Genomic DNA, 13,179 nt, shown 5'->3' with positions numbered 1-13,179 from the left:
GAATGTAGTGGTACATGGTGAAACAATCAAGTCGACATAAACTAAGGAGTAGTTGCACTACCACCGAGGGAAAATCCCTCTCAGGCTCTGGTATGATCAGTACCTCGTACTACGAGGCGTCATCTGTGCGACAGGATTACTATTCGCTTTCTACTGTTTATAACCAGAAAACAACCCTATTTAGATGCTTGTCTGATCAGTACCTCTTACTGGGAGGCATCGTCTCCTTTGAAACTGTCATGCTAGGACCTGGCGGAAACGGCATTTCCCCAGCACGAAGGAGGGCATTGTCTCCTTCCGTTCCTCCTTTTGACAACAAGCAAAGAGAAGTTTTCCGTAAGAACAGTGAATTACACGCTTTACTTTCGGAAGTTTGTCGGAGAAGACACTCTAGCAGAGACGACTGCATGAGGGAACCTGTGTGTACATCGAGGATTTGAAGACGCACACACTGTGAATTCGAGTCGTTTCGAACAGTTGCACAAAAGAAAGTCTTTCGGTGTTTCCTCTGGCGCAGAAAGGTAGACAGGAAGCATTCATGCTGGGTTTGAACTGCGCATCCTCGTTTTTGCCCTTGTGTACTGACACTCGCCCCAAGAATTTAGGTCATTTCTCTCTCCTGAAAGTCTCGCTGCCTCTCTCGCTTCTCACGACTTTTCTAGAGTCATCTGCACTGGCCCGACAGCAGGGCAAGCGGGAGATTAGAAAACGGTGTTCCAGTCGAATTTAAACTTATCCTCACAGCGACGGAGGTCACATGTTCTCTTTCAATTCCTGTGTGACGGAAATGAAGCACCAAAACCTTTGACTTCCCTGTGCTCTTGGACATGTGCAGACAGAAGATCGCCATTCGCCTCTTATGCCGGCATTCCCCCGGGGCGCTCCACTTCTCTTCTAACAATCTGTGTCCCATTCCTTCCTCGCGTAAACTTCCAGAGAAAAAATGGCATATCCAAACAACCACGAAGAAGTGCTCACAACCAATGCACACCAAAATGTATACATATTTATATATATACACATATTTATACATGTATACATACATACGTACACACAAAAGTATACACACAGAAATACATATCTATCTATATATGTATCTATATATCTATCCATATGTATATATATATATATATACATATGTATACATATGTATTTGTATATGCATCCTTCTGTGTAGGAGTATGCATACCATAATGCACACGCATATGAATTCACACATTTGAAAACTTTCTAGGCGGTTCTTCTGCCTTGCGAAAAGAACAACCGATCGTGTGTACGGGTCCGCGTGACACGCACCTCATTCAGACGAACTGTGAAATGTCTTCCCCGAATGCGCAAACACAAACGGATTCCTCTTCCACCGTACCGCATGCAAAAGCCAGAAATGAGTCTACAGACGCATCCTGCATGCGCACAGGTGTGTGTTTGTGAAGTCCCAGTGTGTGGATATCCAAATACATGCACCACTCCTGAAGCGCGGGTGCAGAGCTGGGGTGAGAGGCGAAGGTGCATCGCATGCCTCGTGACTCTTCGAGATTTTTCAGGAAAGGCTATCAAATGCTCAGGAGATGTCTTCGGAAGACAAAGAGCGCGACAGCGAATCTGGCGCTGGATGTGAAGGACCGTGACCTTCGCTTCCACAAAAAGCTTCTTCTCGAGGCGGAACGACGGCGGGGACAAGAGACGGATCGAGCAACTGGAACACGTACGGCAAGGTGAAGACGACACCACTGAAAAGAAAAAGCCGCAGAAAAACGGAGAACAGCGACTGAGGCACACAGGCCGACGAGTGCGGTTCATTACAGTCGGTAATTTCCGAAAAAAAACACAAGACACTTTCGCGGTGAAGAAGGGATCAGACACTCGGGGGATGCGCATGCATGCAAGGAGTTTTCTGTGCGCACGAAGCCGAGCCAGGCGAAAGTTGCCAAGAGACCGGCGTGAGATGGTCGACCGGCCGCAGATGAAAATGAGCACACAACGGCAGGAGGAAAACGAAAGTTCGAACGCGTCAGACGACAAAGAGAAGCACCAGACAACAACGTGAAAAAGATCTACTTGACCAGGAGTCTCACATAAAACCTGAACAGCAGAGGAAACACATGCGTATGTGTTCGACAACGGAAGAAAAACATCTTACCTTGCGTCGCCCACAAAAGCCGCGTTCAACCAAGAGTCGATGCAAATCGCGCTAATCGGCACTTGAGGTTCCACTTCTAGAAACACGAAGACAGGACAGAGAACTTAAACGCATACGCGACTCTTGCCAAAACTCCAAGAAAAAATATAAAAGGAAATGTATACGTAAACGCATATATATAAATATATATATATGCATACATACGTATATATATATATATGTATATATTCATATGTGTATGTACATGTATGTATCTTTTCACTGAAGGGTATGTGAATTGCGTATATGTAGAGAGAGTCCTTTATCTCCCTGAAAACGGACAGCAGAAGGCTCCCGTACAAATCGAGGAGCACATAAAAGACACACGCAAATATGGATGCTGAGTGACGAAGCAATAGGGAGCCCGTCACTCTGGTGCATGCAGTTTAAGTCCTGCAGTAACAGAGGGTGGACTGACATATCGAGTCCTTACACATATACATTATCTGCATGAGAATGTAAGTAACTGTACATTTACATCTACGCACGCGTCAATCCAACCATAAATAATCTACATAAAAAATAAATACGCATGTACATATGCATGCACAAATACTCCTTTTCCAGGTGTGGCGCTTGTGTGTGTGACACCTGCGTGGAAGTGGACAGCTGTCACCACAGTTTCGCATGACGTAACTTTTGAAGGCGAGAGATGATGAAAATTTCTCTAAAATCGAGGGAAACTGTACACGCCACACCGAAGAAATTTGTCTACCTCGGACGTAGTTTCGAATAAGAAGGAAGTGGAGATCGTCGCCTTCTGCGCTTTTCTCGAGTCTCCGGACGCTGATGGAACCGTCAACACACCCCTGTACATTGAAGTCCATGCACACGCATGCAGAAAAAAGGAGATGTTATATTTTTCAGGCGTTATGGAGCAGTTCGACGAAAACACCATCAAGTGAAGCCTCTTCCCGGACAACGACCTCTCTTTTCACCTTGACACTGCTTCTTGAAGAAGCTGAAACACCGGGGGAGAGAAGAACGAGAGACACGGACGCGAAAGAAAACAGTGCATGGGCGAGGGGAAGCGCATGCACAGGCGATTGCGGACAAAGGGGGAGAGTGAAGACGCTCACTCGAACTCCAGGTGGGAGAAGCGGAGAGGAAGGCAGGAAGCGATGACACAGGAAAGCAGTAAAATGAGAGACAGCCCGGCAGAAGCCTCTAGAGAGGAAAGAAGACAAGAAGTGGATTCGCCACACAAAGACGGGGAAGGGGGTCTACCGCAAAAGAGTAAAGCGGCAAAGAGGAAAGAGGGAGACTCAACCGAGAACAAACAACGACGAGGCACACAACAAACATGTTAGCTGACAGACTCACTCCCCTCTCGTGTCTTCCTCCTGGTCTGCCTTTGTGTCTCTGCTAAACCCACAATATTGGCTACACACAGACACACACACACAACTGCTTGCTGTTGCCCTCAAGAACGCGTTCGATCCGACTCTCAGGGCGCAACCAGCCAGTCTGGAGACACTCACTGCCAGAACGATTGTCACTTTCGAGTCCCAAGCCTCTGGAGCTTCGAGGACGTAGAGATAGGCGAGAGGTATTCCGCAGGTGAGCATGGCTGTCGGCACCCTGAGAGAGAGAGAGCAGACGACGAAGACGACGAGGGGAACTTTGAGCGAAAAGTCGCTTCGAGAGGAGGTCCGTGAGTCGAGAGGTTGCTCGAAGGAGAACAGACCGTGAGCGGATTCCGATATATGCATCTAATGCAAACTCATCCTCACTGTCATTTAATCTCGACTTGTCCCCGTGCGGAAGCTGGTGCACATGCGTAAGTTCTACAGTGCACTACGAGGACGAACTCGTTTTGAGAACAGAAAAAAGAAGTCTCTGCCGTCGAGATAAAGGATGCTGTAAAACTGGAATTTCCCCTCAGTGATGCTTCGTCTGTAAAGTCTGCGAAGTCAAAAGGGCCTCTGCAGACGCACCAAGAACGACACTAATCAAGAAAAAAAAAGAAGACTCCCTCCTGCGGTGTGTCGAATCTCAAACTCTAGGTGTTCATGTAAAGCCGACTTCGGAGGTCTCTGACTTCGCGCGATGGGGACCGCGAGAGGAGTTGTCCGCTCGACCAACATTCGATGCCCAACGCTCCCGCAAAAGCTGAAAACGGTTTGTAAAAAAAGTGAAACTTTCACTTTCTCCAAATACCAAGAAGATAGGAAAGTGTCGACCCTCACAGGTTAACCACGTGTCTCCACTGCCGGTCATGCATATATTAGCATGCACCAAATATTACATATAGTATATAATATATATATATATATATATGTGTATATATCTGTGCATATGTAAAGGCTAGCTTCTTTTCGCACATGCGAAGGTCCACTCGACGGACCTCCTCTATCTTGCATGCACATATGCGTATTTATGTGAGTTGGACCGCTGTAGGGCCTTGTGCATATGCGAGAGTTGAGGAATTCGAACTGAGAAGGCTTCGAAAAGACGAATGCAAATCTCCGTCGTTCGCCGCCGAGAAAAGGGCGACCTCAGACTCACTGGCGGAGGCAGCGGAGTGTACGTACACTCCAGACCGTCACAAGCTCGTTCCCACTCAGAATTAGGACGACCTCTGCATGCAGGAAAAACAGCGAAAAGAACACCCCATGTTGACTTCCTCGTTTTCTCTCTTCCCTGCAAAGGATCTGAGGTTCCTCCTTTCTTTTGACTTTCTCGAAAGCGTTTACGGCAAGGCCAGGCAAACAGAACAGTGAAGTGTCACCAGGAGAAAATCGACGAGCCTACCGGGACCCAACGGCGTCTCTTCCAACAAGCACGAAAGTCGCTCTTCACTGTAGAGTCCACTTTCCTCGCAGCGCCCTCCTCCCTCCTCTCCAAGAACCCAGTCGCTTCCCTTCCTCCCGTAAAAAGTCCTTTCCTTCCCTTTCTCTTTCTCCTTTCCAACGACTGTCCACCCCTCCCCATACACGCCTTGCCTGCGAATTTTGATAACTCCATTCGGCTTATATTTGGAGTCTCCAGTTTGGCGCACTCGAGGAGGCAGTAGTCGCTGAGGGCGAAGACTGCCACAGTGCCGTCTCCGTAGCCGATCCACAGTTGGTCAAAGGCTGCCACAGTCAGGAGGGCTCCGACGTAGCGTTGCTCGATTCCAGCTTCTGAGGCCCTCTGTCTGGTGCATGCAAGCTGCTGAAAAGAAGATCTATGCGTCAAGCCTCGTGCCTGGAGTTCACTCGCCTCATCGGAGAAGACTGCTTCGTCGACTCCCTCGGCTGTCATCATCCCCATACGTTCGCGCAGATACAGGTCCCCATCTTCTTCACTTTCTGGAAGAATACTGGCATTCAAAGACTTTTGCGACCGACGAGAGGGAGAGAGAGAGTGAGGAGAGCGGGGCGGAGGAGACTCGTTGTCTCCTCTCTTCGCGTCGAAGCGCGGGACGGCAGAGGCTGTGGGGAATTCTGTTCTCTCTCGATAAGGAGATGAAGTCTCATCGCCTTTCGAAAGCTCCTCGCTCTCCGGGTCCCCCCCAGTCGTCAGCGTCAGAGCTTTGTCTCCAAACGTGGATTCTGTCTGTGTGTTGTCATTGCGAGATCTTTGCGTCTCCGTCTCTTCCATCATCATGCTGTCCGGTTCGTCTTCCAGAAACACACCTCGCTCTTGTCTCTCCTCGCTTCTCGGACCTTCTAAGTCTCCATTGAGTTGCTCTTCTGGAAGTGGAACATCATCTTCCTCTTGTCTCGCCGACTGCGTTGGTAGAGACTGAGGCGCTGGCACCTCTCCTTGCATTTCCTGCTCTCCCTTTTCTTTCGCTTCCTTTTCTTTCCCTATCTCTGGCTCCGTCTTTTCTCCCGCTTCGCGCGCGAAAACGTTTTTTCCCTCAGTCTTCACCACAGTGGATGCTGAGAATTGCGCTCCCTGTTCCGCCTCTTCGTTCGCCTCTTTCGGAGCCTGCGGACGCGTGCGTCGGGAGTCCTCGCTCCCGGAAACGTTTCTCTCTTCTGTTCCTGGGGAGAAGGCGGCGATGTCGTGATTGTCTGCCTCGGAGAGGGCTGCAGACTTTCCCTCTTGGACCGGACTATCGAAGTCGCTCGGCTGCGGAGGACTCGCGCAGTCGGAGGCTAGAGATACGTCTTCCATTTCGTCGTCGCTGCTCTGCAGTCCTCCAGGCAGAGACTCCCTGCCTCTCACCTCCCCAGTCGTCGCTTCTCCCCGGTTTAACTCGGCGTTTCGTCTCTCCCCTCGCCATTCGTCATCTTCCGTGGTCGCACTCTCTCTCCTCTCCGTTCCTGGACAGGCAGACGCTGCCGCATCGGATCCTCCACTCTGAACAGAGCCGCCCCCCGTCGGGCCTTCACACCAGCCATGGCCTCTTCGTGATGCCTCTTCTCTCTTTCGTCTCTCTCCGTCTCCCGCCGCGCGCCCACTTTCCACGGCCCTCCCAGGAGTGTCTGGAGAGGAGATGAACAACTCGCCGTCGTCGTGAAAGGCGGGAAGGTAGGAGGATGCCTCCTCAAGGGCGCTCTGGAACCGCTGTTCCTCCTGCCTGCTCGGAGACTCCACTGGACTGTCGGACATACTCGACAGCGACACCCGAGCTGTTCCCCGCCCGCGGCGAGGCTTCGCGCTGTGCTGCTCTTCGCTCTGGAAAACACGGACAGCTGGAACAGCAGTGACGTCTGCGGAGGCCCTGCGATCCGAGGCGTCGCCTCCGGGTGTATGTACACCCTCTCCGAGTGTATGTACACTCGCCTGGTCGCTGCTTCGGCTGTCTCGACGGGAGTCTTTGACCCCTGCTAGGCTGAAAAGCCGTTTCGCGTTCAGTTTGCGCCTGGAGAGACTCTTCGACTTTTTATTTTCGCTTGTCGCGGAAGAAACGGATTCCGAACCTGCACTGCCTTCTGTCGATCCGTTCCCGGCGAGTCTGGTGTCTGTGAAAAACGACGCCTCTGGCGTCTCCGAGACGGTCGCATTCGAGCCTTTCTTAGCCTTTCGCGCGCGGACCCGGCTCGGTCCATGCTCCGCAAACGCCCCGACCGGCTCCGCATCGTCGCCTTCTGTGTCCCTGTCAGACAAGTCAATTTCTGCCACTGACCCCACTGCCTGAACGACTTCAGACACCGAGCCTGCAGATTCGCGTCTCCGGTTCCAGTCCCCGTCGCCACCGAGTCGCAGAGGCCCTCCGGGCGTCAAGAGGAAGTCTCCCGCCTCCTGCGCGCCTGAGCCTCCGAGCCTCGCGCCTGCATGCGAGGGCTCTGCGTCGCCTCTCAGGTTGCTTCGGTCGATCGACCCTGTCTCAAAACTCGGAGAAAAAGCGGTAGCTTCCTTAGGCGAGTCGCTTGCTTGGGCCTCGAAAGAGTCTCTCGACGAGGCCTGCCTGCCGGGGCCAGCGGATCCGCCGGGGACTGCGGCTTCTGTGGGGACGCGAGCCCTGTCTCCTGCTGAGCGATGCATGAGGCGCGGAGACCCAAGCCTCACTTCAGGGTGGTCTGGGAGCGACAGGGAGGCGCGTCGGCTCGAGTGGAGAGTGGCGAGGGCCTCTTCAGCCCCGTGAGAGAGACTTGACGTCGAGGAAAGGGATTCCTGAGAACGAAGGAAAGCTGCGTCTGCGCGGTCGACTGGAAACGTGAGGAGGTGCACGAGTTTCGTAGAGGGAACCTGCCAGACGAAGACATGGCCTCGGACGTTGCCAGCGATGACGTAGTGAACGAATTCGGCGAAAGTCGCCTTGATGGCCAACGCAGAGATCGCGAGACAGGCGGGGAACTCGATGGGCTCTTCGCTCTGCTCTCTTTGTCTCTCAGACTCTCCATCGTCATTCTCAGTACTCTCAGAACGTTCAGACGATCCGGCAGAGGCTCTCCGGTGCTCGACGCGTCTCGCGCGCCCTGGGGCCGCTGACGAGCTGTCTCCGTCGAGGGCCCTCCCCACGAGAAGCGAGGCTGCGGTGTCTAGGCGCCCCGCGGGACTTTGTTCTTCGTGTTTTCTCTCCCTCTTCGAAGACTCGATCCAAAACGCATTTCCTTTCCGAGTCGAGCCACCATCGCCGCCTCGCCCGAGAGGATCCCGACAGAACGTCAAACCCCCGCGAGGCGGCAAACACGGGAGGTCCAGAGACACCCCAGCTGTCGCGTATGCTGCTCCTGCACACGGGCAACGAACAGAGAAGGTGCAAAAAGAGAGTGAGAAGAAAGAACATTTGGGGAGAGAAAGAGGGAATGACGGAAGGCATGAGGAGAGGAAGGAGAGAGCAAGAGGACGCATAAGCAATGAGAACCGAGAGGGCATGAGAAATCAGGAAGAGAGGGGCGACCACCGAGCAGGAGAGAGCGTATGAGAACAGGGAGAAAGACAGATGCCATGGGGGAGGAGAGAGACGACGTAAGGAAGGGAAGACGAGAGGAAAAATGAAAAAAACGTATGAAGAAGTAAGGAGAAATGAGGAAGAGAAACAGAAAAGAAAGCTATAAAGATAGGACACTGCACGCTTTTAGATAGAAGCAAGACTTCCATGAAGCGAGAGACAACCCGTGAGGCTGAGTGTTCACCCATTCAGAAAAGGACTTTTTGCTTTTTATGTCCTTTTTACTCGCTTCTGTCTGTCTTTTGGCGTGACAGTTCCGATTTCTGACACCGGCTGCATTTCCCTTTCTCTGGATTTCTCGAGCGATGCTTAGAAGGGGAAACCCACGCAGTGCGCATTTCTCTCCACCTGAGTGTTTTCCGATGTCTTTTTGGTTCAGTCTTTCTTTGAATTCTTCGATGCATTATCCTTTCTCTAAATTTTGACCACTCATCCTTGCTCGGATTTCTTTGGCAATCGAAAAAACTCGACGGCGCGTCTTCCACGATCCAGGAGGTATGCGGCAGACATACCGTCTTGGCAAGACGTTGAGTTCCTTCCGATGCTGGTATCTAGCGGGATCATATATCCTTGTGTGCCTTCGGACTTCCCTTGCCCGTTCAGGAGAGGCGGTCCTGAACCCCCCCGGTTCTTGAAGCCACCCCACAACTGAACCATCTCTTCTGTCAACTTGATTTCTTGATTTTTTTCTAACATCCCGTTACGCTTCTCTTCCCTCTCGAAATCCCCTCTGCTACTCTCTCTCCTTCTTCGTGTCACTCTTTTCTACGTCGCCCATGATGACGCGAACCATCTCGCCGACCGCCACGAGGTCGTCGAGTGGACAAAGTTTTTCACTTCTCCTTTCCTTCCTGTTCTTCAGTGTTCGTCCCTCGATTTTCTCTTCCCCCTCGCCTCCTTGCGTTCTCCTTTCGCCTTTCCACCTCCATCCGGAAATCTCGATCTTACGGGAGTCCAGTTCGAGCAGCTGTTCGAACGTTTCAGCTTTCAAGACGAAAACTCTTCCGGCTTGGGTCCCGCAGAGAAGCACACGACCGACGCCTCCAATTTTTCCTCCTACAAAGCAAGTCAGAGGCTCTGGAACCGCTACGCGCTGCTGCAGCCGACCGTCGAGAAGATACCGTTCGACGACTCGCGGAGTAGCGACGGCCAATCCCTGGAGCTCGTTCCGCGGGCCTTTGCACACGACGATTCCGATCACAGGACCCTGCCAAGACGCGAGAGGGGAACCGACAGGACAAAGGAAGAATGGAAGGTGCAAGGAAACCTGTTAAAAGAAAGTCGTCTGCTCCGCCGTCGCTCTCTTAGCATTTGCGTCATGAACATGTCAACGAAATGCCAGGGACGATAATCCTGACTTAATCACCGGGTACTGAAGAGACATGCAGGAGAAGAAGGGAGAGAAGCAAAGAGAGCGAGAACACCAACGGAGAGAAAAGACACGGAGAGGAGGGAGAGAACGAAAGAAGACGAGATCAAAGGGAGAGAGAAGAGAGAAAAAGAGAGACAGCAGGAGTAGGGAAGAAAAGGAGAGGCGAACGGATCACCAGCTGGGTACTCAAGAGGCCGATGAGAGTGAAGAGCGGAGAGAAATAGGGGGACGGTGAACGCAGCAGAGAGAAGACGCGGTTCTCATATGGAACGTGAGAGACTCTGCTGCAGACTGTGAGACCAAGAGAAACGACTGTTCGCGACAGAGAAGATTGCCAGAAGTGATTCAGCTCTTAGTAGAACTGATCCTTGAAACAAAGAAAACATGAAGTCGACGAACAAGAAAATCTGGACTTCTCTACGCTGCTCAAAGTGTGAAGGCGAGACTTACAGGTTTTCCCGGTTGATTCGCAGCGCCGAAGGCTTGTGCCAGTTGAATTGCATTTCTGTGTTTGTGAGTTCCTCTCCACTTGGCAAAAAGGAAATTAAACCAACTGCCTCCAGTTTTCTTCTCGGTCGAGGGCGGAGACGCCTCCTTTCTCCGACCTTCTTCTTCCAGAGAACGAGACCCCAAAGAGAGTAACGAAGACGAAGCAGCGCTCTTCTCGCCACTCTGTCGCTCCGCCGTCTTCGACTTTTCTGTCTCCTCGCCTGCATGCGGAGCCTCTGAAAAACCTTCCGCCTCCGACTCCAGCGGCTCGCTGCCTCCTCCGGACATGGTGAGGAAACCGAGGAGACACTGAAGGAGAGGGGGGAGACACGGAAGGAGAGACGATGAGAAGAAAGGATGTCTGTCGAGAGAGAAGAGGGGAGATGAAGGCGATGGGGGGCGCGAAAGGTGGAGACGAAGTAGAAGCAGGGGAGACAGGAACTGACAGAATGTAGGGACATTCGACGAGGGGGAGCCAGCTGAAAAGACGAAGGAGACCAGACTGAGAGAGGAGCTCCGAGTTTGACTTGGTGCAGAGTCACAGTGTAAAGCAGAGGTGAAGCCTCCTCTGTTTTCGCCAGTCAAGGTCCGCCGACGAGGAGACCGGAGACGACACCGGCCGGTATTCAGAATACCCAGAAACGCATCCTTTTCCTGCAAAGAATTTCTGTAGACAAGGGTCAAAACCTTATGAAAGGTGAAACCTTTCGAAGCTGTGGTGGGCCGAAAGAAAGAGACAGGAGCGGCGACCTTCAGACGGCGACGGGGGGGGGGGGAAACAGTTCCCGGTGACAGCACGAGGAAAGTGCAGCAGTCACAAACGGAGCAGACTGCGGATTTGGCGAGAGGAAGAGTTGTTTTCTCTCTTGGAAGAAGCGCGATTCAGGAGACTTGACGTCTCTCGTGTGTGAGGCACATGTGCGAAAAAAACGGAGGAGTCTTACTGAAAAGGGAGACGCGAAAAAACAAAATGGGGAGGCCTCTCAGCGGTCAAGTTCTCGAGGTCCAGTGTCCCGCGCTGACTGAAGAGTTCCTTTGGTGTCGAACGGGGCGACAGACAAGAGCTGTACGGAAATGCCGCGTCAACGAAGGACGCCACATCACTGATGACAGAGACGAGTCAGCACCGAACTTTGTCGCGAAAGAAGTCGACCGAGAAACAAAGAAGTCGAGCTATGGTAAGTCACGAGAAGTGCCACCAAAAATTTGCAAAGAGGAGAGAGATGGAATTGCGCAGCGACGCCCAGAAGCGGCTATCCGTAAACGCGTATAGCCTTCGTGGGAATTGCCTTACATATTCGGTGCAACGCAGTGGAGTTGCTACACATCGGTGCATTTATAGACAACGCGTGAAGTCCGGTGACGCAGCACTCGAAAAAACCATTCTGAAGGTACCTAAGAGAAACGACTCGCTTTCGCAACCGGGAGACCCCTTCAGAAAACCGCTGGCAAAGCTGTCGCTGACAGGGTGCACAAACAGGGAAGGCAACTGAAATTCTCGGACTTCTGTTGCGGAAAAGTCGCCGAGCTCGTTGACGTGCATGGGCTGGAACTCAAAGGAAACTTCCCAGATTTCAGGAAAGCCAGAAATCGAAAGGAAACGCGAATCTTTTGACAAGCTCTACCATTGGTGTTGGAAAGGCCGCTTGCATGCACAGAGCAGCTTTGAGACACGTGTAAAACTGGAGCCGGACAAAGCCAAACGAGTGGTCGCATGAAACGCGAGCTTCTGGAAATGTCACGGGGAAAGTAAACGGAAACGACGGTGGGAAGGGTCCAAGAAAAAACGAAAGTTCTCGAAGCCACTGCGCACGCACCTGCAGTGAGGTGCTGGACCTACCACTCTGGTCACACTGAAACCTACAACGACGGAGAGTCAACTTTTACGTTTCTGATTTTCAAGCGAAGAAAACGTCCCCTTTATATCTTGCGAGACAGGGAGTTCAAGGTGCTGTCTGCCGGTGTACAGACGGCTTTTTTACAGGCTATAAATTGCCGAAACGGATCTCAAGTTCCAAGCGGGTTTTCTAAACCCGTGTGACCTGTCTACACAAAAGAGTACACGGAGGCTTACCCTTTGTTTCCATTGTTTCTGCGTGTGTTTCGCAAGCATTTCTGCCCTCTTCAGTGCAGTAAGCGTTTTCGAAATCCAAGGGACGTACAATGCACGTCACCATCCCTGGATCGGTAGCTGCCTCGACAGGGGAAAAACCAGCAACACAGACACTGCGCTACATATGGAACAAAGGACAGAAGAAGTGTCTAGTTGTAGGACACAGGTTTCACAGAAGTTATGCTTTTTCGCCACATACTAAGCCTAAATACTTCGCAAAGGATGGGGAACGTGAACGGTAGAAAATTAAGCTCGGCTTCTTGCTCCCGGCAGACCTACCACACAAGTTACACATGCCGCTTCAGAAATTCCAAGATCCTGGCAATCCAGAGAGATCCCTCCTTCAAGAAAGTCACATTCAAATGTCGCAGAGACCGATACTATAAGCCCCTTATGGAACGCTCAAGATTCCAGCTAGTTTCGGCGTCCCTACGTAGTATTTTTTCGAAACAGGATATCTTTGGATTGTCAAGATCCTTCCACGAGATTGTACGAACGATAGTAAGCGCAGAAACACTTTAGAGATTTTTGGCGTTCGCAGCGTTCGTTTTCAAACGCGGTTTATGCTCATAAACCTATATATATAATATATACTCATATCTGTATGTATGTATATGTATATTGTACATTTGCGCTGACGAATGTATTGCCTCGTGCAGCATCTGAGCAGGCATGCGCCTACAGTAGAGCGCAGG

The 13,179-nt window shown here is 51.6% G+C and overlaps 1 protein-coding gene across 1 annotated transcript; it reads right to left on the bottom strand.

The window, feature by feature from the left end:
• Positions 1-356: 356 nt before the first annotated feature.
• On the bottom strand, positions 357-11,973 carry TGME49_240980 (hypothetical protein). Its single transcript, XM_018780618.1, has 8 exons — positions 10,333-11,973; positions 9,459-9,717; positions 5,125-8,289; positions 4,688-4,760; positions 3,661-3,760; positions 2,895-2,988; positions 2,141-2,216; positions 357-1,730 (listed from the first exon to the last, which is right to left on the bottom strand). Exons 1-8 carry the CDS (start codon positions 10,657-10,659, stop codon positions 1,562-1,564), a joined length of 4,263 nt encoding a protein of 1,420 aa, XP_018637599.1. The 5' UTR covers positions 10,660-11,973; the 3' UTR covers positions 357-1,561.
• Between the last annotated feature and the right edge of the window lie 1,206 nt (positions 11,974-13,179).

The sequence above is a fragment of the Toxoplasma gondii genome, chromosome VI, assembly GCF_000006565.2.
Source record: "Toxoplasma gondii ME49 chromosome VI, whole genome shotgun sequence".
Taxonomy (NCBI): domain Eukaryota; phylum Apicomplexa; class Conoidasida; order Eucoccidiorida; family Sarcocystidae; genus Toxoplasma; species Toxoplasma gondii.
The sequence above is the reverse complement of the archived record's forward strand: the minus strand, read 5'-3'. Positions and strand labels throughout refer to the sequence as shown.

What these genes read in the sequence shown, in the direction of transcription:
- TGME49_240980 (XM_018780618.1), bottom strand. Translation starts at nt 10,659, where the DNA reads ATGTCCGGAGGAGGCAGCGAGCCGCTGGAGTCGGAGGCGGAAGGTTTT. An exon ending in CGAATCAACCGGGAAAACCT is followed by an intron (nt 9,718 to 10,332) that starts GTAAGTCTCGCC and finishes GCGTCTTGGCAG; the next exon opens with GGTCCTGTGATCGGAATCGT. An exon ending in GGAGTTATCAAAATTCGCAG is followed by an intron (nt 4,761 to 5,124) that starts GCAAGGCGTGTA and finishes TCCTGCATGCAG; the next exon opens with AGGTCGTCCTAATTCTGAGT.